The sequence below is a fragment of the Strongylocentrotus purpuratus genome, unplaced genomic scaffold, assembly GCF_000002235.5.
Source record: "Strongylocentrotus purpuratus isolate Spur 01 unplaced genomic scaffold, Spur_5.0 spur5_contig_861, whole genome shotgun sequence".
In the NCBI taxonomy this organism is placed as follows: Eukaryota; Metazoa; Echinodermata; class Echinoidea; order Camarodonta; family Strongylocentrotidae; genus Strongylocentrotus; species Strongylocentrotus purpuratus.
The window spans coordinates 3,414,943-3,437,840 of NW_022145570.1; the positions used below are offsets into that span (position 1 = coordinate 3,414,943).

A 22,898-nucleotide genomic window follows, 5' to 3' on the forward strand; every position below is an offset into this window, starting at 1 on the left:
ATACACAATGCACTTAATTTATATTTCTTAAAATGGCGCTTTATAGATGAATCTTGTTTTAGCATAATCATTATCATGATTGCTAATACTATTATCTTTATTATTATTATAATCATCATTATCATTATCATAATTATTTTCAATGTTATTATTATTATTATTATCTTCATTATCACAATTATCATCATCATTATTATTATTATCATTGATATCATTGAAATTACTATTATTATCATTATTATTATTATTATTATTATTATTATTATTATTATTATTATTATCATTGATATCATTGAAATTACTATTATTATCATTATTATTATTATTATTATTATTATTATTATTATTATTATTGTTATCATTAATTACTACTACATGATTATAACAATTACATAATGATACAAATTCCATTATGCATTTGCAGCGCAAATTTAAGGGGTAACAATATATATTTGTAAAGCGCTTTGAGAGGGCCTGCAGTCCTGAAGAGCGCTATAAGAACGAGCTAATATTACTATTATTTGTTTTTGTCAAGTCTACGAAAGCTGTATAAAAACTACTAAAACAATGTACTTTATCTTACTTTGCAACAAAACTATATACGCTAAGAAAATCATAAGCACTTTTAGCAGACTGAGGTAAATGAAATCTTAAATTATCCGATACATGCGTGCAGGGCTAAGATACATTTCAGGATAACCGATTGAGATATACATACCACTCCATATTGATCTTTTCTCGGGTCCTAGTATAATTGCACATTTATTCGAGTACAATTGGAGCTTAGTTCAGACATTTTAACAGATTTGGATGTCTGGGTTGAGAAAAATTCCTTAACAGAGCTTGCACTTGTAAATTTGGACATTGTTTTAGGGTCCACTTCTCCAGCATAGACTTCGTTACCAATTTGATATCCCTTCCAAAGCTTTTCGAGGGATCGGTCTAGATCACGTCGGAGCTTGCCTGAATAAGCAACACACGGGCCATTCTCAGAGTAAAAGAAATGAATGTGTAGGTGGAATCCTGCTTGTTGCCTCAAGAATTCAACGCTTTGAATGTGTTGTTCCAACATTTGCAGTCTAAAATACTTGGCTTCTTTTCGTAGCTGCTGAAGGTCACTCGATGTGATGTCATTGAGGATTCCTCCACGTACTAGGTAGTCAACAACATGATGGAAGAGGCTGTTGTTCCTACTGATGACGTAGTTATCTTGTCTGTCTCTTGGAAATGGCTTCCCTCCATCCAACATGTCGGTGAAGAAAGATTCTTTTTCTCTCATCAACGCCTCTCTGGTCATCATATACGTGCTTCTGGTGCTACCCGTACCAACCGCAATCCCCACCGACATACCTGCAGCTTCTCTTAGCGCCACTTCAAGCGCCTCGAGCGAAAAGAAGTCGGCTTCATGTTCCAGTAAATCGAACTCGCTAAATCCCCGTGGTAGCACAAGTTCGCCACACCTCATGAAATTCAGCACTTGGCGAAATATCTCGCCATCCCGGTCGATCAGGTAGTTTCCTTGGGCATCTTTATCAGAAGGGATATCACTGTCTAGCATGATGGCAAAGAAACTGTTCGGATACCGCGTCAGGGTGTCCCGAGTTGTCAGGTAGATCTTACCGCCAACATTCAAACCAATTTGATTGTCAGATTGCCGTGGCCGTGCAGAATCCATCTTTCTTTTTACTGGTAGAATTTTGTACTGGTACTCTCTTGTTTAATGTTCGATCTTTTCGCTGCGACTGCCCGATAAATTCTTCTCCATATAATGCATATACAATTAATACCCTCCAATATGCCATCTGCATTTGTCCAGGACACGAAAGGGACAACACCAAGTTTACAATGGCAATAACCGTTTCGGTAATAAGAGAATCGAACCCGGTGTTTTATAACCCGCGCGCAATCTACATCACGTGATGATGATGATGTACTTCGTGTTAATAATTATTTTTTCCGCAGCGACGGCCCGATAAACTCTACTACCCTGTAAATGCTTCCGCTCTGCACTTCGTACGTACCCTGAGCATATAATTCATGCACGGTCGCAATACCGGGGAATCCCCACCGACTAGACATTAAGTCATGCAACCAGGGGCGTACGCAGGATTTTTTCAAGGGGAGGGGGGGGGGGTTTAAAATCTGGCCCAAAATATTTTGCTCCCGAAAATTTGGAAATCGCGCCGGCCGAAAAGTCGCTCAGTGGGGGGGGTAAGCGGACACTTTTTTTTTTTTTTTTTGGTATTCCAAAAAAAAATCGCAACGACTCAGCCAACCGAAAAGTCGCTCAATGGGGGGGGGGGGGGGGGGGGGGGGGGGGGGGGGGGGGGGGGACACTTTTTTTTTTTATTAAAAAAAAAAAAAAAAATCCAAAAGGGGGGGGGTGGGGTTATAGGAAAATTTAGGGGGGGTTTACACACAAAAATTTACCAAAGGGGGGGGGGGGGGTTTAACCTCCCAAACCCCCCCCCCCCCCGGTGTACGCGCCTGCATGCAACAACATACCAAATCATCCCGCTCTGGCTGATCATATGAACATTGTGTGATATAGAGCACCATAAAACCATGGACCTACGTATAGCAACAAAGATTGAGCAGTGGCGAATCGGTGGGATGGGGAGGGGGGTATACAATATGTCTATGATTATTCTGAGTATATATACCAGGGCTGTCAACTTTGGGGGAACTGCTTCGAGGGAGATTGTTTGAATTTTTTTTTTTTTGGTGGGGGGGGGGGGGGCTCAACAAGTAAGGGGGAGGGGTGTTGAGTAAGAAGAAAAAAAATCGAAGTGCTCACTTTTTTTTTTGGGGGGGGGGGCTCAACAAGTAAGGGGGAGGGGTGTTGAGTAAGAAGAAAAAATCGAATTGCTCACTACCCCCCCCCCCCCCCCCCACATCACACTGAAATTATTAAATTTCCAATATAAATTCCCATTTAATGATTTCAAATTAAAAACTATCACTTTCATATTTTTTCTCTGATTTCATTCATATCTTGATTATCCTCCCTCCATTCCAAACAACTTGCTGCAAGGTTTGAATTGCCCTGTAAAGTTATTATAGATAGAAACAGAAGATCAAAATCACTGATCACCGATAGGAGTACTCTGAAATCATTGCAGAAGAAGAAAATAACATGGCACAATCTGACTTTGATATCTGTTTTTCTTTATTATCAAGTGGATTGTCTACCATGATTGATTAACATTTATATTCGATAACGTTAAATTATCAATAATTATATATTCCTATTTATTCATATTAAACAAATATATTCAACATTAGTAATTCATCTTCTACAATCTCCATATATATTCAACAGTATTTCCACCCAAAAAAATCCATTCAATTTTTGTTAAGAGCACTTCCATGCAAATGTATAAATAAAACTATGACTAACGATTGTCATTTTGTCCAAATGAAAATAATCTTATCACAAAATACTAAAGAAATGCTAAATACAGAGATACATATTAAATGCACATTTTCCCTTGAAGAATGCTTAATTTACTTTAATGCAATATTTATGTTCACGTGTAAGCAGCTGCGTAATAATGGAGAGAAACGTGGAATATTTGTCAGATTCTGGAATCTCTTTTTAATGCTATCACAGCTCCAACGACAAAAGAAGAAGATCACAGCTGGGCCCTGTTTCACACAACTAGCTACATGTGTGAAGATCATTAAAATACAATAAATACCAAATTTGATCACAGCGAATAAACTTCACTGATTTCAGTAGCTTCGATCAATTACTGTAGCTTGTCGTTGATGATAAGTTTTATAATAAAGGATGGAGAGGGGGGGGGGGGGTGTCTTCAGCAGAAACTGCTTCCTTTATTAAAGGTTAAACACAGCTCTAAAATAAACGCAACCTAATTTATCATCCAATCAGGAACTGAATATTAAAGATTTGCTTTAAAATGTTATTCAGTCCCCACTTACACCAAACCTTTAATACAAGATGCCCCTGATGTTCATTTCACTCAGGTAAACAAGTTAAGATGATACAATGTGATTTGATGTAGTCACAAGTATTATCAAATTTGTTTCATGATTCATTTCTCTTTTGTTCGCCTTGTGAATTTCAGTATGCATGAACATAATTACAATGTATTTAATTATATCATAATATGCTTATATATTCTTTAAACTAAACAACTTATTCTTCCTGAAATCATGTTGTTCTCATGCAGCACTTACAATTGTTTTAAACACAAGATATACATGATAGTTATTTAATTAACACAAATGACATTTTACGTACACTCTCAGATTGATCATACAACAAAGTTTTCAGTCTAGCGATCTGTTTTCCTTTTTACCTGTATAATGAGAGAAAAGTCAAAAGGCAGACTTTGTGAAAGAAAAATCCATCATTATTGCATATACACAGCAGCATATTTCATATGAAAGCTGGTATATTCAATCCTGAGCCCTGTCTTTAGGTGGGTGACATCAAACGTCAATTCCAAGACTAAAGTGATATACATGTACATCTCATATAATAACAATAATAATAATAATAATAATAGTGGAATCTTATATAGTGATTTTATTTCCATGTTACGAAACAACATGCACTATTCGAATAAGAGGAGGAAACCCCAGGGTATTAGTCCACCTGCACAAGTACAACCCAATCAGTTAAACCAAGAGAAGAGACATAATTTATAATAGAAGCCATTTTATAAATGCCCCAAACCTCCCGCTCAAAGCATTCCACTTATATTGTTCCTCGTTTGTTCTATATAATATTATTTCCTTCATCATACGTGAAAGCATTAGATGACGATGAATAATGATAGTTTATAATATTGTGAGACACACATATCAATGATCAGTGATGATGATTATTATGCAATTTTTTCTAAGTGTTATTTTTTTGTTGGGGGCCGCATCAAATCATCTCGCGTGCCGCGTGTGGTAGACATTACAGACTGAAGGTATATGGTCCAAACACATAATATAACAATTTATTAACTTTAATTAAAATCCACAAAAAACAAATCTCTTAAAGATCGTATCAATATCATATTCTAAGAGAATATATAGAGGGGTAACCCAGTATACAAAACAATTAAACAACACAAAATATGGAGAATGCATGGTTAATAACATTAGATACACTGCGCCTATAGATGAATCTTGTATTAGCATTATCATTATCATGATTATTATTAATATCATTATTATCATTATAATTTTTGTCATTGTTTTCATTATTATCATCGTCATTATCACAATCATCAGCATTATTACTATTATTATAATTGATAATATTGTTATCATTATTCGTATTACTATTCAATAATGAATGCTTATGAATTCAATAGAACGTTAATCTTTCGACGAATGAAAATATAAGTACTATTGAACGAATGAAAAACATTAATTATTTGTTTTAGATAAGATCTAAATCAATTAATCTAAATTGTTGTTTATACCGGCTGCCATGATGACCCAGTTCGCCTGCTTGTGAATGTACGTGTCAAAGGTTGTGCTGCAGTGCAACGTCACAACTACGGCAAACAATATGGGTCGCATAATGATATTATTAAACCAAAAATGCACGCTGAATAGAACAAAAATGCACGGCGAATATATAGTGCACGGCGAATATAACCGAAAATGCGCGCTCAATGACGTATATCGTTCAATAGATTATTAATTATTGAATATCATATGACCAACAATCCTCCAATCAAATGACAAGGTTGTAAAATGATAATAACAATGACATTCTGGTAAGAATTCCATTATGCATTTGCAGTGCGTACGTGTTTCTGTCATTCTAGGCGTTTTTGTCAAGTCTGCGAAAGCTGTATACAACTACCCCAAACTTTTAAAACAAATACATGTACTATTTATTACTTTGCAACAAATCTATTACGCTAAGAAAATCATTCGCACTTTTAGCGGATATAGGTAAATGAAATATAAATATGTCCGATACATGCGTGCCGGGCTAAGAGCTATATCTTTCAGGATATCCGATTGAGATCGATTTATAAACCACTCCACAGTTATCTTTTTTTCGGGTCCTAAAAATATATGTACACATTTATTCGAGTACAATTGGAGCTTAGTTCAGACATTTTAACAGAGATGGATGACTGGGCTGAGAAAAAGTCCTTAACAGAGCTTGCACTTGTAAATTTGGACATTGTTTTAGGGTCCACTTCTCCAGCATAGACTTCGTTACCAATTTGATATCCCTTCCAAAGCTTTTCGATGGATAAGCGGTATTGATCACCGAGCTTGCCTGAATAAGCAACACACGGGCCATTGTCAGAGTAAAAGAAATGAATGTGTAGCCGGTATCGTTGTTGCATCAAGGACTCAACGCTTTGGATGTGTTGTTCCAATATTTGCAGTCTAAAATACTTGGCTTCTTTTCGCAGCTGCTGAAGCTCACTCGATGTGATGTCATGAGGATTCCTCCACGTACTAGGTAGTCAGCAATATGATGGAATAGACTATTGTTCCTACAGATGACGTAGTTGCCTTGGGTGTCTCTTGGAACTGACTTCCCTCCATCCAACATGTCAGTGAAAAAAGACTCTTTTTCTCTCATTAACGCCTCTCTGGTCATCATATACGTGCTCCTGGTGCCACCCGTACCAACCGCAATCCCCACCGACATACCGGCCACCGACATACCTGCAGCTTCTCTTCTTAGCACAACTTTAAGCGCCTCGAGCGAAAAGAAGTCGGCTTCGCGTTCTAGTAAATCGAACTCATTAAATCCCCGTGGTAGCACAAGTTCGCCACACCTCATGAAATTCAGCACATGGCGAAATATCTCGCTATCCCGGTCAATCAGGTAGTTTCCTTGGGCATCTCTATCAGAAGGGATATCACTGTCTAGCATGATGGCAAAGAAACTGTTCGGGTACCGCGTCAGGGTGTCCCGGGTTGTCAGGTAGATCTTACCGCCAACATTCAAACCAATTTGATTGTCAGATTGCCGTGCAGAATCCATCTGTCTTTTTAGCGGTACGTAGTATTTTGTACTGGTACTTTCTTGTTTAATGTTCGATCTTTTCGCTGCGACAGTCCGATAAATTCTTCTCCATATAAGCCTCCAAATATATTCTATCTGCATCTGTTCCAGGACTCGAACACCAAGTTTATATAAATAACCGTTTTGGTAATAGAATCGTACCCGGTATCCCGCACGCAATCTACATCACGTGATGGTGTACTTCGTGTTGATAATAGGGACTTTTAGATTTGCGTGGACTGATACGTGTGACGTCCATTCAAGGCAGTGCATTAAAAGGACGTCGATCGTAGCAATCCACGTTGTCGTTGTACAAATCTAAAAGTCCCTAAAGTTTCGCAGCGACGGCCCGATAAATGGCTAGGAATGCTTCCGCTCCGGATTTCTCCATAACAGTTTAGTCCATTGTATTTAAATTGTAACCATCCAAAGTGATGCATTCTAATATCTGAGATTGCGGTTCATGTGAAAGTGGAAAATTAGTCATGCTGTTCAGGATATGAGAGAACAATCATCACAAAGGGCAACCAACCTTTCTCAGATGGTTCAATTGGGTGATAACAAGAAAATCAGAGAAGGGGGGGGGGGAGGGTTGCTGAAAGTTGGAACAATATCTGACAACCACTATCAAACACAGAAAGGAATGCATGTGTAATTGGTGTGATCACATTACGTTTGTGAATCGGTAAGTTGAGTGCGACTGAAAGGGATAACTCTTGCGATCGATCGCAACTTATTTGTGATGGATATCAATCGCAACTATAGTTGCATAAGAGAAAAGAGACTGCAAACTTGTGTTCAATTAGAGGACTTGAGATTGATTTGGATCAATCGCAACTTTATATACGACGAGGCAGGCGCGCCGGAAGCAGTTTGGGATTGGGGGGGCAAACATTCCAGGGGGCTCACATTCCAGGGGCAGTGACGTAATGAGAAAAAAAGTTCGGAAGGGGGGGGGGGGGCAGACGAAAAATCTGCATCACCACCAGTCTTACACGTTACATGCAGGTCCCGCGGAACGTTTTTCAAAGTGGAGTATTATCGATCAGGTAGAGCGTAAATTGGCGTGGGGTCCAGGGCATGAGCCTCGGCAGGGGGTCAAGGGGCTGAGCCCCCGGAAGCTCAGGGGTTTTAGGTATTTAATTACGGTCAGATGAGCATCCAGGGGCCCGCCTTAGGGCCCTTGGTGGGGTCCAGGGGGCAGAGCCCCCGGAAGCTCAGGGGTTTTAGGTATTTAATTAAGGTCAGATGAGCATCCAGGGGGCCGCCTTAGGGCCCTTGGTGGGGTCCAGGGGCAAAGCCCCGGAAGCTCAGGGGTTTTAGGTATTTAATTACGGTCAGATGAGCATCCAGGGGCCCGCCTTAGAGCCCTTGTTGGGGTCCAGGGGGCAGAGCCCCTGGAAGCTCGGGGGTTTTAGGTATTTAAATACGGTCAGATGAGCATCCAGGGGCCCGCCTTAGGTCCCTTAGTGGGGTCCGGGGGCAGAGCCCCCGTAAGCTCTGGGGTTTTAAGCATTTAATTACGGTCAGATGAGCATTTTTATACCTTATTTGTGACATTGGCAGGTCACTTATTTTTTCTCCGTCTTTCTTTCTTTTTCTCTTTAACATACTTTTTCAAAAAGGAGGGGGGGGGGGGGGGGCTCGAGCCCAGCCACTTTGCAGACCATGACATAAAGGCTTCTAAATAAGCGTATTTCGCCCGACTGTAATTTGGGAATTTCTTATTTTCCAACAAACGCATAAGAAGGTATGACTTACAAAAAAAAATGGAGAAAAAATGCCGGAAAATCATGTCACAACATCAACATTTGTATATCACTTGTTTCGAATAAGAAATACATCACCCCCCCCCCCCCCCCATCAGTACGCCAACGTTCAGGGGCTCATGTCTTCTCACCCCTATAACAAAAAAACGGACACGCTTTCCCATTCTCGCACAATATGTCCACGATATGCGCGTATCGCTATTATAGAGACCTCCATTGATAAATACCGTATAGGTGGCATGCGCAATGTTTATGAAATTTAATTCCTGTGAACTTTCCTTTTTCTTTGAATGGAATTGTATATGTGATTTAATTCAGGTTTTTATTATTGTTACGTTCTTTTGGATTAAAAATACAAACCATGTTTACTCCTTTACTGTTTTTTTTTTTTTTTTTGGAGGGGGGGGGGGCGTTTTGGGGGGGCAAAAATGCGTTTTGCCCCCCCACTTTTTTGACTGGGGGGGCAACTGCCCCCCCTGCCCCCCCACTTCCGGCGCCTATGCGACGAGGCCCTGATTTGAACAATTCATGTTTTCACGGTCCCAATATCCTAGTTATAAAAAGTTTCCACTAAATCAAAATAACATCCATTCCAGTTTCAGCAACTTTTCCTTCAGGATCAACTAAAACATTTTGCTATAGGTTCTCCCTAAACTAACGATCCTCCTCAGTTATAACGTTCAAAACAATATATAGGCCTAAATTTACATTTTTCAGTCGTTTTGAGTTAATTACCAATGTGACAGTTATTCTAAAATGTAGTACATTTTTCTGAAATTATTAATGTCTAGTATGAAATTCCCATTTAATGATTTCAAATAAAAAATATCACTTTCATATTTTTTTCTCTGATTTCATTCACATCTTGATTTTTCTCCCTCCCTTCCAAACAACTTGCTGCAAGGTTTAGATGGCCCTGTAAACTTATCATAGAAAGAAACAGAAGATCAAAATGGCAACCTGTTACGGAGAAAATTAGTATAGGCTAATTACCGGTACGAGGACTATAAAATCATTGCAGAAGAAGAAAATAACACGGCACAATCTTACTTTGATATCATGTTCTTTCTTAATTATCAAATGGATTGTCTACCATGATTAATTACTTCGATAACGATTATCAAACAGAAAATATATTCTTATGTATTAATATTATACATATAGGCCTACATTCATTATTACTATATACAAATAATGAATGCTTATGAGATAAGTAGAACGTTAATCTGTCAACGAATGAAAATATTCGCACTATTGAACGAATGAAAAACATTCATTATTTGTTTTACGTAACATCTAAGTAAATAAATCTAAATTGTTTATACCGGCCGCCATGATGACCCAGGTCGTCTGCTTGTGAATGTACGTGTCAAAGGTTGTGCTGCAGTGCAACGTCACAACTACGGCAAACAATAAGGGTCGCATAATGATATTATACCCCAAAATGCACGCTCAATGACGTAGTCTTTCAACAGATAATTTATTGAATATCATATGACCCAACAATCCTCCAATCAAATGACAAGGATCTACTTAGATGTTATATATGTGATAATAATAATGACATACTGGTATAAGAATGCCATTATGCATTTGCAGTGCGTACGTGTCTCTGTTATTCCTAGGCGTTTTTGCCAAGTCTGCGAAATCTGTATAAAACTACCCCAAACTGCTAAAACAAATATACGTACTATTATTACTTTGCAACAAAACTATTACGCTAAGAAAACCATTAGCATTTTTAGCAAACTGGGGTAAATGAAATCTAAAATTATCCGATACACATGCGTGCCGGGCTAAGAGCTACATATTCCGGATAACCGATTGAGATATACATACCACTCCATGTTGATCTTTTCTCGGGTCCTAGTATATTTGCACATTAATTCGAGTACAATTGAAGCTTAGTTCAGACATTTGAATAGAGTTGGATGTCTGGGTTGAAAAAATTCCTTAACAGAGCTTGCACTTGTAAATTTGGACATTGTTTTAGGGTCCACTTCTCCAGCACAGACTTCGATACCAATTTTATATCCCTTCCAAAACTTTTCGAAGCGGGCTCGAAGATCACCGACAAGTGGCCTGTTGGAATAAGCAACACACGGGCCATTCTCAGAGTAAAAGAAATGAAAGTGTAGCCTGGATGGTTGTTGCATCAAGGACTCCACGCTTTGGTTGTGTTGTTCCAACATTTGCAGTCTAAAATACTTGGCTTCTTTTCGTAACTGCCGAAGCTCACTCGATGCGATGTCATTGAGGATTCCTCCACGTACTAGGTAGTCAGCAATATGATGGAATAGACTATTGTTCCTACAGATGACGTAATTGCCTTGGGTGTCTCTTGGAACTGGCTTCCCTCCATCCAACATATCAGTGAAAAAAGACTCTTTTTCTCTCATCAACGCCTCTCTGGTCATCATATACGTGCTTCTGGTGCCCTTTCCAACCGCAATCCACACCGACATACCGGCCACCGACATACCTGCAGCTTCTCTTAGCGCCACTTCCAGCGCCTCGAGCGAAAAGAAGTCGGCTTCACGTTCCAGTAAATCGAACTCGTTAAATCCCCGTGGTAGCACAAGTTCGCCACACCTCATGAAATTCAGCACATGGCGAAATATCTCGCTATCCCGGTCAATCAGGTAGTTTCCTTGGGCATCTCTATCAGAAGGGATATCACTGTCTAGCATGATGGCAAAGAAACTGTTCGGGTACCGCGTCAGGGTGTCCCGAGTTGTCAGGTAGATCTTACCGCCAACATTCAAACCAATTTGATTGTCAGATTGCCGTGCAGAATCCATCTTTCTTTTTAGTGGTAGCATTTTGTACTGGTACTTCCTTGTTTAATGTTGATCTTTTCGCTGCGACAGCACGATAGATTCTTCTCCATTATATACAATACCCTGTTGAGTAAGAAACAATAATCGAAAGTGCTCACTACGGTAAGTTGAGTGTGACTGAAAGGGACAACTCTCCACTTTCCTTCAGGATCGACTACAAGTCGCTACAGGTTCTCCCCAGCTATTAAGTTCGAAAAATATATAGGCCTAAATGTACATATTGAATTCCAGTTGTTCAGTGTTTAACCGAATGTAATAGTTGTCATACACTACAGTACATCACACTGAAATTATTAATTTTCCAGTATGAAATTCCCATTTAATGATTTCAAATTAAAAAATATCACTTTAATATTTTTTCCCTCTGATTTCATTCATATCTTGATTTTCCTCCCTCCATTCCAAGCAACTTGCTGCAAGGTTTGGATTGCCCTGTAAGGTTATTATAGATAGAAACAGAAGATCAAAATCACTGATCACCGATAGGAGTACTCTGAAATCATTGCAGAAGAAGAAAATAACACGGCACAATCTTACTTTGATATCATGTTCTTTCTTTATTATCAAGTGGATTGTCTACCATGATTGATTAACATTTATATTCGATAACGTTAAATTATCAATAATTATATATTCCTATTCATTCAATTTAAACAAATATATTCAACATTAGTAATTCATCTTCTACAATCTCCATATATTTTCAACAGTATTTCCACCCCAAAAAATCCATTCAATTTTTGTTAAGAGCACTTCCATGCAAAGGTATAGATAAAACTATGACCAACGATTGTCATTTTGTCCAAATGAAAATAATCTTATCAAAAAATACTAAAGAAATGCTAAATACAGAGATATATATATATAATACACATTTTCCCTTGAAGAATGTTAAATTTACTTTGTTGCAATAGTTATGTTCACTTACAGTATACAACATGTAAGCAGCTGCGTAATAATGGAAAGAAACATGGAAGATTTGTCAGATCCTGAAATCGTTTTTTTTTTAATGCTATCACAGCTCCAACGGCAAAAAATGAAGATCACTGCCGGGTCCTGTTTCATACAACTAGCTACATGTATGGAGATCACTTGACACAATTCTATACCAAATTTGCTTACAGCTAATGAACGTTGCTGATTTTAGTAGCTTTAAACTGATGACATACAGTAGCTAGTTGCATGAAACAGGGCCCAGCTGTGAATTATCTTTCTTTTATAATGAAGGATACTGGGGTCTCCTGCAAAAAGAGCTACCTCTATCAAAGTTGAAACACTCCCCCAACTTAAACACAAACTAATTTATCAACCAATCAGGAACTGAATATTGAAGATTTGCTTTAAAATGTTATTCAGTCCCACTTACACTAAACATTTTATACAGGAGGCCCCTGATGTTCATTTCAGTCAGGTAAACAAAGTTAAGATGATACAATGTGATTAGGTGTAGTAACAAGTATTATTATATTTGGTTCTGTGTTATGTAACAGTATTACAATAGCAGAATTGACAATAGTCACGTTGGTAACAAGACGCAAGTGGGTTAAGTAGCTTAATAGGCTGGAATGCAGAGCTACTGTTCAAATAATCTTAAAACTGCAAGACCCGAGAGTTTCATGATTAATTTCCCTTCTTTTCACCTTGTGAATTTCAGTATGCATGAACATATTTACAATGTATTTTATTATATTATAATATGCTTACTGTATTCTTTAAAATAAAAAATGTATTCTTCCTAAACAAAATTGCTATTATACAACACTCACAATTGTTTTCAAGACATGGGATTTACATGATAGTTTTTTAATTAAAACAAATTATATTTTACGTACATTCTCAAATCTATCATACAACAAGTTTTCAGTCTAGAGATCTGTTTGTCTATTTACCTGTATAATGAGAGAAAAGTCAAAAGGCAAAATTTGTGATAGAAAATCCATCATTATTGCATATATACAGCAGCATATTTCATATGAAAGCTGGTATATTAAATCCTGAGCCTTTTCATTAGGTAGGTGACATCAAACGTCAATTCCAAGACTAAAGTGATATACATGTACATCTCATATAATAACAATAATAATAATAATAATAGTGGAATCTTATATAGTGCTTTTATTTCTATTTGAAACACAAGAAACTTTAAACAAAACCACATGCACTATTCGAATAAGAGGAAGAAGCCCAGGGTATTAGTCCACCTGCACAAGTACAACCCAATCAGTTAAGCCGAGAGAAGAGACATATATTATATATAGAAGCCATTTTATAAATGCCCCAAACCTCCAGCTTAAAAAATTCCACTTATATTGATCCTCGTTTGTTTTATATAATATTGTTTCTTTCATCACATGTGAAAGCATAAGATGACAGATGAATAATGATAGTTTATATACGAGACGTACGTGTACATCAACGATCAGTGATGCTGATTTTCATGCATTTTTCTGAGCATTTTCATTTTGTTCGGGCCTCATCGGTGCAGGGTCCATGGTTAAACAAACACAAAATATAACAATTTATCAACTTTAAGTAAATCTCCAAAGGAAAAATTTTCTTAAAAATCGTATCAATATCATATTCAAAGAGAACATATAGACATATAACCTAGCATACAAAACAATTAAACAACATACATGCATGGTTAATAACATTGGACACACTGCGCCTATAGATGAATCTTGTTTTAGCATTATCATTATCATGATTATTATTAATATCATTAATATTATAATCATTATAATTATTGTCATTATTATTGTCATTATTATCATCGTCATTATCACAATCATCCAGTGGCGGATCCAGGGGGGGGGGGGGGGCCGGGGGGCCCGGCCCCCCCCCCTGCCCTGAGAAAAAAACCATGTAAAAACACGTTAATTTTACCTTTTTAGGGAGAGGGCCCCCACCCTGGCGCTCAAGGGGGTGGGGGGGGGGGGTTCAAATTTTCAAATTTTCGAGGGCCAAAAAAAATAATGACCGCATTTTCGGCCGGCGCGATTTTCAAATGTTCGGGAGCAAAACAAATAAAAAATTGGGCCCCACCCCTAAGAAATCCTGGTTCCGCACCTGCAATCATCAGCATTATTACTATTATTATAATTCACATTATTATTATTATTATTATTATTATTATTATCATTATTATTCTTATTATTATTATTCAATAATGAATGCTTATGAATTCAATAGAACGTTAATCTTTCAATAAATGAAAATATTCGCACTATTGAACGAATGAAAAACATTAATTATTTGTTTTATAAAACATCTAAGTAAATCAATCTAAATAGTTGTTTATATCGGCCACCATGGTAACCCAGGTCGCCTGCTTGTAAATATACGTGTCAAAGACAGAGCTACAGCTTTCAGGATAACCGATTGTGATACCACTCCATATTTGATCTTTTCTCAGTTCCTATATTTTCACATTAATTCGAGTACAATTGGAGCTTAGTTCGGACATGTCAATAGATTGAGCTGAGTGATTTGAGAAAAAATTCATAACAGAGCTGGCACTTGTAAATTTGGACATTATTTTAGGGTCCACTTCTCCAGCATAGACGGAGTCACCATTAATTGGATATCCCTTCCAAAGCTTTTCGGTGGATAAGCGGGCTCGATGACCGACAAGTCTGCTGGAATAGGCAACACACGGGCCATTCTCAGAATAAAAGAAATGAATGTCTGGCCGGTATAGTCGTAGTTGCATCAAGAACTCAACGCTTTGGATGTGTTGTTCCAACATTTGTAGTCTAAAATACTTGGCTTCTTTTCGTAGCTGCTTCAGCTCACTCGATGTGATGTCATTGAGGATTCCTCCACGTACTAGGTAGTCAACAACATGATGGAAGAGACTATTGTTCCTACTGATGACGTAGTTGCCTTGGGTGTCTCTTGGAAATGGCTTCCCTCCATCCAACATGTCGGTGAAGAAAGATTCCTTTTCTTTCATCAACGCCTCTCTGGTTATCATATACGTGCTCCTGGTGCTACCCGTACCAACCGCAATCCCCACCAACATGCCTGCAGCTTCTCTTAGCGCCACTTCAAGCGCCTCGAGCGAAAAGAAGTCGGCTTCACGTTCCAGTAAATCGAACTCGCTAAATCCCCGTGGTAGCACAAGTTCGCCACACCTCATGAAATTCATTACATGGCGAAATATCTTGCTATCCCGGTCGATCAGGTAGTTCCCATGGGCATCTCTATCAGAAGGGATATCACTGTCTAGCATGATGGCAAAGAAACTGTTCGGGTACCGCGTCAGGGTGTCCCGAGTTGTCAGGTAGATCTTACCGCCAACATTCAAACCTATTTGATTGTCAGATTGCCGTGGCCGTGCAGAATCCATCTTTTTTTTTAGCGATACGTAGTATTTTGTACTGGTACTTCCTTGTTTAATGTTCGATCTTTTCGCTGCGAAAGCCCGATAAATTCTTCTCCATATAATTCATAAACCCTCCAAATATCCCATCTGCATCTGTTCCAGGACACGAACACCAACTTCATACAAATAACTGTTTTGGTGAGAGAATCGTACCCGGTATCCCGCGGGCAATCTCGGGCGATAAATTCTACTACCCTGTGAATGCTTCCGCTCTGCCCGTCGCGTCTGATTGTCGTGCAGTACGTGCTCTGAGACAGCATACAACTTACGCGGGGTCGCACTATCGGGGAATCCCCACCGACTAGACATAACGTCATGCATGCAACAACAATCCGAAATCCTCCCGCTCGGGCTCGAACATTGTGTATATACGTGATATCGAGCACCATAAAACCATGGACATACGTATTTCAACACAGAGCAGTGGCGAATCGGTAGGATGGTGGAGGGGGTATACAATAGGCCTATGACTATTATGAGTATATATACATAATTATATACATCTCCATAACATTATATTCCATTGTAACCATCCAAATTGATGCATTATTATAATATCTGAGATTGTGGTTCGTGTGAAAGTGAAATAATTTTCCTGCTGATATTTTCAGGATGTGAGAGAATAATCATCATACATTAAGGACAACCAACCTTTCTCAGATGGTTCAATTGGGTGATAACAAGAAAATCAGAGAAAGGGTTCCTGAAAGTTTGAACCAAGTCTGTCAAACACTTTTCAATTCAATTCATTTATTTTTCCTCTTTCAATCGTTCATATTTACAATGATGGTATATTTTAACATATTCACATATTTATATACATATAGATCAATTTGCACAATACAATACATTAAAAAATAAACATGAAATTGAAAGGGAAGGAGGGCCGACTAAAAAGCAGAGCTTGTAGGGTGTAAGCCCCCCTGTAAAAGTAATTATCATGAATTATCATTTTATGAGAAAACAAAACAAAAACAACAATAATAACAGTAACTGATTCAGTAATACAAAAAAAAATAACTTTTAAACGCAAAACATTGATAAATACATACATGTTTATAAAAAGAAATAATCAAAGTTGCATAAAGTCACACTACAAATTATATTTGATTGAGGAATGCAATAGCATAGTAACTATTCAGAAGAAAGCTTTTAAGTCTCCTTTTGAAAATTTGTATCGAATTACACTGTATAATATCATTTGAAAGAGAATTCCACAGTTTTGGACCTGTAAAAACAAATGTCTTTTGTGCAAAAGATGTTCTATTTAATGGTAAATGAAAAGAGCTCGCCTGGCGAGTGAGGTAACTATGAATCGAATCATTTCTTACGAACATATCATTAAAAGGCAAAGGTAATTGTTTAGTGTTGAGCTTGTACATTAACTGTCCAAGCTGAAAAATATACAAGTCTTTAATTTTCAAAATGTTATTATTCAGAAAAAGATTATTCGTGTGTGCCCGGAAATCTGCATTATTAATAATACGAATCGCTCTTTTTTGTAATATAAAGAGTCTATTAATTTGGGAAGTTGCTACACTGCCCCAGGCAATAAGTCCGTAATTCAAGTAAGGAAGAATAAGCGTAGAATACAAGGATAACATAATATAATGGGGTAGGAAGTGTCTTAATTTACTAAGGATACCAGTGTTGCGAGCAATGATTTTGCAGATATTGTCAGTGTGCGCTTTCCAAGATAGTTTTTCATCAATAACTAGCCCCAAAAATTTAGTTGTTCGGGCCCTTTGAATGACAGTACCATCAAAAATTATACAATTAGGCAAAGTTGCAACCTTATTACTAAATAGCATGTAACTAGTTTTGTCTAAGTTAAGTGACAGTTTGTTTGCTTTTATCCAATTTGCCACACTTTTAAGTTCGTTATTTAGTATTTACGTCAATTGCTCTGGATCGCGATGTGACAAAAAAATATTTGAGTCGTCAGCAAAAAGTATAAATTGAAGCAGACAAGATGACCTCTCGATGTCGTTTATATAAATAATAAACAAAAGTGGGCCAAGAATACTTCCTTGCGGAACTCCGCAAAGGACAGGTTTACTTTCAGAGAAATTACCATTCAGCGAAACAAACTGGGAGCGCCCTTTAAGATAATTCTTGAACCACGTCAACGGTTTTCCCCTAATTCCATAGTGAGAAAGTTTGTAAAGAAGTACATCATGATCAACAGTATCAAATGCTTTAGAAAAATCTATGAACAAACCAACCGTATTAGAAGACTGATCGATAGCTTTGGCAACCGTTTGAACTAAAGAAAGTATGGCATGGGTAGTGCTACTTTTTCTCGGAAGCCAAATTGAGTATCAGAGAGGATGTTGTGCTTTTTAAAGAAACTCATGGTCCGTATGTGGACCAACTTTTCAAGGATTTTAGACAAGGTTGTAAGCAATGAGATTGGTCTATAATTACTTGTTAATGTACTGTCACCCTTTTGAAAATTGGGATTATTTTCGAAATTTTCATTGATTCTGGAATATGTCCAGATAATAATGACAAATTAAATATATAAACGATAGGATCAACAATATAATTCATAGTTTTCTGTAAAAGGTTGTTATCAATTTCATCAAATCCTGCACTCTTATTTATTTTTAGGCCAGATATAATCTGAATTATCTCTTGTGGGTACGTAGGAGAGAAAAATATAGAACTTTTATTTCTCTCCCCCAAATAGTGGTGAAATGAACGGTACGTGGATGGTATGTGCCTAGCAAGATTAAAACCAACTTGAGAAAAATAATTGTTGAAAATATCTGCCAACTGAACTTCATCTTCAACTATTGCATCATTATGTCTAAGCTTAGTAATCTTAGAATGCTTTGATCCATTGTTGATGGTAGAATTGATGATCTTCCATGTTCTTTTAAGATCATTTTTGCAACGATTGAATTGATCATGATAATAATCTTTTTTAGCAGTACGTATCACTCCTGTAAGTTTATTCTTATAATTAGTATACTGGATCCGTGTTTGATCAGTTAATTTAGATATATATTTATAGTATAATTTATTTTTTCGATTTATTGAACGTAGAATCGAATTCGTTATCCAAGGTAGTCTGGGTGACTTCTTATAATTTTTAGACTTGGGTTTAGAAAAAGGAATATTTCGATTTACATGAGACATAAAAATTCCAATAAAGATTTCATACGACTGGTTAACATCATCTGTATTAAATACGTCATCCCAAGATTCTTCTTCTAGGCTTAGTTTCAATCCACATAGGTTTTCGTCATTATATACACGTCTTTTAGGTGCATCACTAGGAGAGTTATTTGCCTGAAATCGTTCTGAATAATACATGAAAATCGGGAAATGATCAGAAATATCTGACAGAACTATGCCAGCTTTAAATTCAGAGCGTACATTTGAAAAAAAGTTGTCAATAAGAGTTGCCGAAGTATTGGTTATTCTAGTGGGTCTAGAAATAAGTGGCAAGAAAGAGGCAGAGAGGAATGTCTCTAAAAAATCATGTGCATGAATATTAGCATCACTCGTTAAGAGATCATAGTTGAAATCTCCCATTATGATACACTTTTTGTTTTGAACGGAGTGATAGTGTAATAAATTATTCAAAGTGTCCAGAAAATCAGCATGGTTGCTCTGAGGTGGCTTATAAACAACTCCCAAGATAGTTTTTCTTCTATTGCGATCAGTAATTTCAATAAACAAAGTTTCTGCAATTTCATTCATCACTTTCATGTCTTCGATTACAACATATTCAAATTGACTTGGCACAAAGAATGCAACACCACCACCTATTTTGTTTGTACGATTATTTGTAAGTATATCATATCCAGGGAGAGAAAACAGTGTATTATTTTGATCTGAAAGCCACGTCTCAGTTACGCCTAATACTGTATTTTTGGGAACTCCTGTGTTATCTAGAAACGAACGAAACTGTTCATAATTCTTGTTGAGACTTCTAACATTAAGATGTAATATAGACAAGCAAGAATCAGTTATACTTTTGAAAATATTTTTGGCCGAGGACTCAGTATAATAGTTTGAGTAAATGAGACCCGAAGCATTATCATTTGGATCCAATCCATAATATATCCTGTGTGACATTATCAGAATCACTGGAAATGTTCGTCATCGTGTCAAAGTCAATCATTATTTACAGATAAAATTATGAATGTACAACAAGGCAGAAGCATACTAGGCCCTACTTAATTTGTTGAGATCCTCTTCTCGATGGATGGCTATCGGTGGCATATTGGGGTTCTTCCTCACCAGGATGGTGCCATTTACAGTCCACAGGAATTTCCAGCCAGCCTTCTTCCTTTCCTCATTCACCTTCCTCAGTAGTGACCTCGTTGCCGGGGCAAGATTTTCGTTGATGAACATCATCCTCTCATCTCTTGAGAAGCCCAGCTCCCGAGTAGTTGTCTCCCGCAGCTTCTTTCGACCAGCATACACTTCATCTCTCACCCTCCTGGTTGTAAATCGTACTATGATTGGTCTTGAACTCGAACCAGAAACACCTTCCCTCTTGCGGCCTAGACGATGGGATACATCAATGTCGGTGTAGTTCACCTCTGGTGCGACCACCTTCAAAACTTTCAATACCGACTCCCTCACATTTTCGCCTTCCTGTTCTGATACACCCGCCACTTCCAGATTAATTCTCCGATGATACTGATCAAGGTCATTCACTTGATTCTCTAGTGCTGACAACTTTTGCTTTAGATCCGCGTTTTCCTTTTTTACAGACTTGTTGTCGTCCTTCAGCATCTTAATGTCGTTTGTCAGTTCGTCTACTCTCCCGCTGAAGAACTCAACAGACCTAGTTAGCTCATCTTGGCCAGATTTGATCTCAGCCAGTTGCGAGGTTAGCGTTTCGTTTAACTTTCGTAGTTCTGACTTAATGTCGATATAATCGTCGTTAGTGATGGTTTGGGATTTCTTAGGAGGCATGATGATTGGGTGCAAACAATCGAGAAATTGATGACGTAGGACTGACCCGACCTGATTAATAGCGGAGATGAAAACACTATATAAGAAAGGAATACATTTTTGTATTGGTGTGATCCCATTATGTATGTGAATCGGTAAGTTGAGTGTTACTGAAAGGGACAGCACTCCAGTGGAAACTCATTATAATTAGCTCTCATACAATAAGATGCATGTACAATGTAATTTTGCTTCAATCCCTCATCTATATAGTTATTCTTTTTAATACCCTGTCAAACACTTTATAAGAAAGGAATGAATGTTTATTGGTGTGATCCCATTATGTATGTGAATCGGTAAGTTGAGTGTGACTGAAATGGCCAACTCCAGTGGAAACTCATTATAAATAGCTCTGATAAAACGAGATGCATTTACCTGATATAACAAGATTTAACAGTTCATGTTTTCATGGTCCCAATGTCCAAGTTATAAAAAGTTTCCACTAAATCAAAATATCATCCATTCCAGTTTCAGCAACTTTTCATTCAGGATCGACTAGCACATGTTGCTACAGGTTCTCCCCAGTTATTGAGTTCGAAAAATATATAGGCCTAAATGTACATATTGACTTCCAGTTGTTTGGTGTTTAACCGAATGTGATAGTTGTCATACAATACATCACACTGAAATTATTAATTTTCCAGTATGAAATTCCCATTTAATGATTTCAAATTAAAAAATATCACTTTCATATTTTTTCTCTGATTTCATTCATATCTTGATTATCCTCCCTTCCTTCCAAACAACTTGCTGCAAGGTTTAGATTGCCCTGTAAAGTTATCATAGAAAGATATAGAGGATCAAAATGACTGATCACCAATAGGAGTACTCTGAAATCATTGCAGAAGAAGAAAATATCACGGCACAATCTTACTTTGATATCTGTTCTTTCTTTATTATCAAGTGGATTGTCGACCATGATTGATTTAAAATTGATATTCGATAACGTTTCATTATCAATCAGTAAATATTCTTATTTATTCATATTAAACATATATATTCAACACTATTAATTCATCTTCTACAATCTCCGTATATATTCAACAGTATTTCCACCAAAAAAAATTCCCATTCAATTTTTGTTAAGAGCACTTCCATGCAAATGTATAGATAAAACTACATGGTCCAACCAACGATTGTCATTTTGTCCAAGGAGTGCTTTAGCCCACAGATCAATTAGATATGTAGGTCCTGACATTTGGAACGCTTTGCCACAGGAAATACGAACTTGCAATAATCTTGTGTTATTTAAAAAAAAACTAAAGGAATTATTTCTCTCCAAATATGCTTGTTAACTTTTGAGGTACATTATGTTTGTGCTATTTTTTGTCAAGAAGAGGTACATTAAGGGGCATGATTTTGTATTTTGTTTTATTTTTGTAATTACAGAATGCCTTAATTTAAGCCATGTATTATTTAAACCTAACAATTACCAGCTATTATCTAAGGGGCGTTGCGCTTCAAACATTTTTTGTTTATGCATTGTTCCTACTATGTATTATTATTATATATTGTAACTGAATTTTACTATCCGTAAACATTTATTTTACATGGTGAAAAAATAAAACAAACAAACAAACAAAATGAAAATAATCTTATCACAAAGTACTAATGAAATGCTAAATACAGAGAGACATATTAAATGCACATTTTCCCGTGAAGAATGTTAAATTTACTTTGTTGCAATAGTTATGTTCACTTACAACATACAACATGTAAGCAGCTGCGTAATAATGGAAAGTTACATGGAAGATTTGTAAGATTCTGGAATCTTTTTTAAAAATGTTATCACCGCTCCAACGGCAGAAGAAGAAGATCACAGCTGGGCCCTGATTCATATAACTAGCTACATGTATGAAGATCACTTGCCACAATAAAATACTCTATACCAAATTTGCTTACAGCGAGTGAACTTCACGGAT

At 37.2% G+C, this 22,898-nt stretch overlaps 4 protein-coding genes across 4 annotated transcripts; all 4 read right to left on the minus strand.

Moving 5' to 3' along the window:
• Window positions 1-745: 745 nt before the first annotated feature.
• On the minus strand, window positions 746-1,675 carry LOC115929899. Its single transcript, XM_031000018.1, has one exon. It carries the CDS (start codon window positions 1,673-1,675, stop codon window positions 746-748), a length of 930 nt encoding a protein of 309 aa, XP_030855878.1.
• A 4,659-nt stretch (window positions 1,676-6,334) lies between these two features.
• Window positions 6,335-6,985, minus strand: LOC115929903. The gene has a single exon (XM_031000025.1). The coding sequence runs from the start codon at window positions 6,983-6,985 to the stop codon at window positions 6,335-6,337; it is 651 nt and encodes a 216-aa protein (XP_030855885.1).
• Window positions 6,986-10,679: 3,694 nt separating this feature from the next.
• On the minus strand, window positions 10,680-11,576 carry LOC115929908 (SH3KBP1-binding protein 1-like). Its single transcript, XM_031000032.1, has one exon. It carries the CDS (start codon window positions 11,574-11,576, stop codon window positions 10,680-10,682), a length of 897 nt encoding a protein of 298 aa, XP_030855892.1.
• A 1,904-nt stretch (window positions 11,577-13,480) lies between these two features.
• On the minus strand, window positions 13,481-15,966 carry LOC115929917. The gene is made up of 2 exons (XM_031000050.1): window positions 15,340-15,966; window positions 13,481-13,504 (listed from the first exon to the last, which is right to left on the minus strand). The coding sequence occupies exons 1-2, from the start codon at window positions 15,964-15,966 to the stop codon at window positions 13,481-13,483; spliced, it is 651 nt and encodes a 216-aa protein (XP_030855910.1).
• Between the last annotated feature and the right edge of the window lie 6,932 nt (window positions 15,967-22,898).